A 5,000-nucleotide genomic window follows, 5' to 3' on the forward strand; every position below is an offset into this window, starting at 1 on the left:
AACATGTATCTTCTGCCGAGACGGGCGATGGGGAGAGGTGGGAGCAGGAGTTGGAAAAGTTTACCAACAGACTGGGGACCTTGTGGGTGGACATAGAGGGTACCAAGGACTTTCATAAAAATAAAAATACAAAATTGAGAGAGAGAGAGGAAAGGGGAGGATACAAGCACAAGCGCCATGGCAACACATAGAAAGAGGAAGAAAAGAGTTACCCATAAGAAGCCGCCGTTTCACCCGCTTGTCCACATCAGCTACTGACGTGGCATTGAACTCAGAGCTCTCAATTGCAGCCTCATCTCTCTCTAAAACACAAGTGACAAACAGTGAGCAGTAAGGTTAATGAGAAGCTCAATGTCCACCGCCCGCTGCCGCCCGAGACGTCAAGTCAGCCCCTCTTGGCGTTTGAGCAAAACCAAAGCCAAGAAGCAAGAAGCCATGAAAAAGCGCCAAAATCCCTGTTAGAGTGTTAATCCCAGAAACAAATCCAAAAAGTCCCAGATAGCAAAAAAAAAAAGTTGAAATGAGGGTAAGGGTGGGGGTAAGGGACAAAAATAGAAGTTCAAATAAAAATATAATTTAGCAGGGGGTGTGGGGGAGTTGGTTGACGTTGATGTTGTAGCCGTTGCTGTTCCTGTCTTCCATATCAAACGGCCACACACACTCAGCAATGATTCCCTCACATCCGAAAAGGAGGAAGAGGGGGAGGAGGAGAGGAAGGAGGAGTAGAGGGAAGGATGAGCAAACATGTCCAAGACAAGCTGCATGAGTGTTGGGTAAGAAGCAGGGGGGTGAGGATGACAACAGAAGAAAGGGAGAGGGTGACGCCAACGGGTAAGAGGCTATGCTAGCCACCAGATCCAACAGACACTACAGAGGGAGGGAGCAACTACAAGGACTTCAGAATTACAAAATGAAGGGATGAGCGAGAGAAGAAGAGAGAGGAAATCCCGTCCCATCGTGGGCCACAATGGGAGAAGTAAATGGGAGGAGGAACACCCGTCAATAAATGGGGTTGGGGACTAGTGGGGAGGGGGGCGATGGTGAGGGCATGCATAGAGGAGAGGAGAAGGAGGTCGTCTGGGGGCAGCGCTGGTTGCCTGTTTGTCTATGGAACACATCACAACTGGCTTTAACAGTCAACGCTGGAAACCATGTTCCCAAGCTGGGGGGGTGAGAAGGGAGAGGGGAAAGGTCGGGGATGGGGTTACGGTTAAGATGAACATGCAGATATGCAGCTGAGCATACACAGATATGCATGAGCAAACGCTGTGTTAGAGTGGATGGGCTGGGGTGGTGAGGAGCTCTACTGGGCCTTGGGAAGAGAGGGAGTCTTTCACTGGGACGTCAGAGTCATTAGGCTCTGAATGAGCATCTCTCTCTGAAGAACTGAATGGGGGGACAGGCCAGGGCACTGCCACTCAGTACAATGGAACTAGGACTGTCTTTGATGTACAAAGTCCTATGGAGGGGGATTTTGGTGAGGAAGGGGTAACTAAAGCCCCCCTTCCCCCCCCGCCCCGGTCACCCCTGGCTTGGCCCGTTACTGGTCTTTCTCAGGCAGTTAGTTTGGGAAGGTTTGGTAGACAAAGTGAAGGACTCTCTGAAGCAGTGTTCACAAATGAATGGAGGCTTTCTGTCTCTCAACTAACGGTTTGGTGTGTGTGTGTGTATGAGTGCGTATGTGCATGTATGTGCGTGTGTGTTTGTGCCTGTCTGTGCGTGTGTATATGGGTGACTGTGCATGTCTATATGGGTGACTGTGCGTCTGTATATGGGTGACTGTGCGTGTGTGTATATGGGTGACTGTGCAATTACGTGCTGGTGTATGGATGTGAGTGCTTGTGAGCGTGTGCATGCTTGAGTGCGAGGGTGTGTGCACGTGTGTGTGTGAGTGGGTGGTTGTGTAAGAAAGGGTGAGGAGGAGGAGGAGGGGGAGAAGAGAGGACTCCAGGACTCTCCTAAGGGGCTATAAGGAATCAGCAGTTCTAAGGCCAGTTTAGAGGAGGCCTTCTGAGGGGGGTTGTTTAGACTGCAGCAGAACTTACACAGGAAATAATCACTGAAGAGAGGGAGGAATGAATCCATAGCAGTACACTACAGCTAAGAGGGGAACAGTAACGGTAACCAGTAACGATGCACTGTAAGAAAACAGGAGGACAAGAGTTGGTTGCTATTAATGTTACCGCAATTCAAGGAGGGGGAAAATGAAAGAAAATACAAATCTGAACAAAAAACAAATGTAGAACAGTAGGATCTCCCATGCAGCCGGACAGACAGAAACACAGACAGGCAGAAGGGTTGCGTAGATTAGTGACAGAGGTATGGTGAGGACAGACGGACGGGCTGATAAGACACGGAGAGCGTGTCAGATTGAGAATGCATGCGGCTGGCTGGGATGACGGCATGACGGAGGTGTTATTGAGAAACAGGCAGGGTTACTGGTCCCTGTCTCTACAGGTGGATGAGGGAGGAGGTGCTGATGGGTGGGGGTGGGTGGATGACGTGGGTTTCGGGGGTTGCCACAGCAACAGGATTTAGTTTGCTTGTTGAGGCCGTTGTACTGTACTGATAGGGGGAGGGGGGCATATTGCAGGTTGGAGGAGGGGGAGTTGTTTGGAGCGATGTTTGTTTTTGGTTTGGGTGGGTAGCTCTATGTAACGTTAGACCAGGCTGCAACTGAGATGTTCACTCTAATCCTGTATCATTGTTTTATTCGTTCCCTCCCAGAGTCTTTAATTGAATTCCCTTTTATAATCTTAATTAAGGATTTAACCCTTTTTGAATTGAATTTGAACATGGATGCTCAGACAAGACAGGCAATCAGTAACTATCACCAGAAAGCAGGAGGAGGTAGGTAGGGAGGAAGAGGAGGAGGAGGAGAAGGAGGAGGAGGAAGAGGAGGAGCACCAGAGACAGCACTACACAAAGGTGGGTCAAAGGTGGGCCCAGTGAGAGAGCAGTTGGGACACTCAGACCACAGAGGAGCCTTTCCTCTCGCCAGAGAGAAAAAGACACGGGACAGAGGGAGAAGGAGAACAGGGTTTCTCTCTTTCTTTCATTCTTTCGGAGGTTTTCCACTTCTTCCGTGGATGTCGTTGGTCCTCGCATGGCTGGAAAGGAAAAGGTTACGGGCACAAAATGAAGGCAGTTCTGTGAGAACACAGCACTGATGATACTGTATAGTAGAGATCTGTTTGTGGGGAGAGAGAGAGGGCTTCTCCAGTGTTCTAGTACAGCAGGAATGACAACACACAGAAAAGGAGTTTATTTGTGACATGACAGAAGACCTGTGTGTGCCTGTGTGTGCGTGTGCGTGTGTGTGCGTGTGCATGCGTGTGTGTGTGTGTGTGTGTGCGTGTGCATGTGTGTGTTTTAATTCCAGTTAGAACAGGGATTGCAGGGATCATCAACTAGATTCAGCCGCAAATTGACTGCAAATTGACCGCAAGAAGCCCAAACATATATAATATTTGACTAAAACAATCATTTCAAACCTTGCTTACAATTGCATCACGTCTATTATGGGTGGGAATACTTGGGAACAGATTTGCTAAATTAAAATCAATTCAAGCTGATTTCCTTGTGTTTTTACAGTCTTATGTCCAACAATGGAAAAAAATATATATAAAAAAATAATAATAATATGTATATTTTTTGCTCTGAAAACTTTTAGGGCCAAATTAAACCACCCGCAGGACAAATTTGGCCCACGGGCCTTCAGTTGAGGAACCCTGAGGTATTGTGTTCAGTGTCTTGCCTAATTTCAGATGCATCTGAACTCAGTCAACTCCAGAAATGGTTTAACTCCTTCTGGGGGCAAATGTACAGACTTTGACTAACTGGTATAATGTAACACAAGAAAAAAGAGTGTGTATCTGCCAATCTGCTTTAGCTTGCCACGGATTTTGCAACTCGGTGGGATAAACCTTGTTTAGGAGCTATGGAGAAACAAGGGAGTCTGTAAATCACTGTCTCGTTACGGACAGACAGACAGACACCGCCAGGCTCCCTTTGGAACATTCCGGGAACGTTCAGGAACGTCTCTCTGCACCCAAAAAAAATGGAAGTATATATTTTTTTAAAGGCAGAAAAAAAAGACTATTTGGTACGTCCAAGCCTTGCCAAATGTGGGACTGGGGTCCGTTGGAAGGAAGGCAAAGAAAAAAAAACATGAAAAACTCTTTCACTTACCTGGAACCTCTCATTTATCTTCTGCAAATTCCCCCAGAAAAAAAATCCTGAACATTTCCTCTCTGTTCGGCTTCGGAGCCACCATAGCCACGGGATACGGGCCACAATGACAGGCGGGCATAAAAGTTAGCCATTTGGCAAACAGTGGCATGCAGGCCTGGCGTCTCTCGGGCTGGCGATGGGCATGCGTTACACTGACTTGGCTAGTTTTCCCGGCGTAATGAAGATGATGAATGTGTTTTTCAACTTCTGAGACGTCTCAACTATTCATTTTCCAGTTTCCACCACAGCCCTACCTACCGATCAAACCCCCTCTATTCCTCCTTTCACTCCCTGACACGTTAACACACTACTACTACTACACTGACTACTCTGTCGGCAGTCAAAGTGCGTGTTTGTCTGGGAGTGTGTATATTGGTACAGGTGTAATTGTGTGATTAAAAGAGAAAGAGAAAGAGAGAGAAATAGAGAGAGAGACAGACAGCCAGAGAGAGCGACACATAAAGGAAAGAGACACTTAATGATCATACAACTCCCCTCTACGACATTGCAAATCGGCTATTTTCAACATGCGCTGGAAGCCAGGTTTTTTGAGGACACATTTAGATGGGGAGAATTCTTTACTCCCGCTTCTCCCCGTGCCACGATCTCCAAAAACAGGGTGAGCAGTCTTCAGGCCCCAGACAGGAAATAATCACCATCGTCATCATGAAACTCCGGGCGACATTTTCGGGGTGCAACAGAGCACAGATCTGTGTAAAAAAATACTGTAAAACTCATTATAATCTGTCAGCGGGATTACAGACCGT

General features: G+C 47.5%; 1 protein-coding gene across 7 annotated transcripts in view; it reads right to left on the bottom strand.

Annotated features, from left to right (window-relative positions):
• LOC110500179 (signal peptide, CUB and EGF-like domain-containing protein 1) overlaps positions 1–5,000 on the bottom strand; it is a 126,711-nt gene that overhangs the window by 43,084 nt on the left and 78,627 nt on the right. For 2 of the 7 annotated variants that reach the window (XM_036957532.1, XM_036957531.1), the window contains exons 7-8: positions 4,890–4,943; positions 213–302 (exon numbers count right to left, since the gene is read on the bottom strand). The exons of 2 other annotated variants lie outside the window; for them this stretch is intronic. In XM_036957532.1, coding sequence (XP_036813427.1) covers positions 213–302; positions 4,890–4,943 — 144 coding nt within the window. The remainder of the gene's footprint in view (positions 1–212; positions 303–4,889; positions 4,944–5,000) is intronic. 3 more of the 7 variants (XM_036957534.1, XM_036957533.1, XM_036957535.1) reach the window with 2 other exon arrangements.

This window comes from Oncorhynchus mykiss, chromosome 21 (assembly GCF_013265735.2).
Source record: "Oncorhynchus mykiss isolate Arlee chromosome 21, USDA_OmykA_1.1, whole genome shotgun sequence".
NCBI classification, from domain to species: Eukaryota; Metazoa; Chordata; class Actinopteri; order Salmoniformes; family Salmonidae; genus Oncorhynchus; species Oncorhynchus mykiss.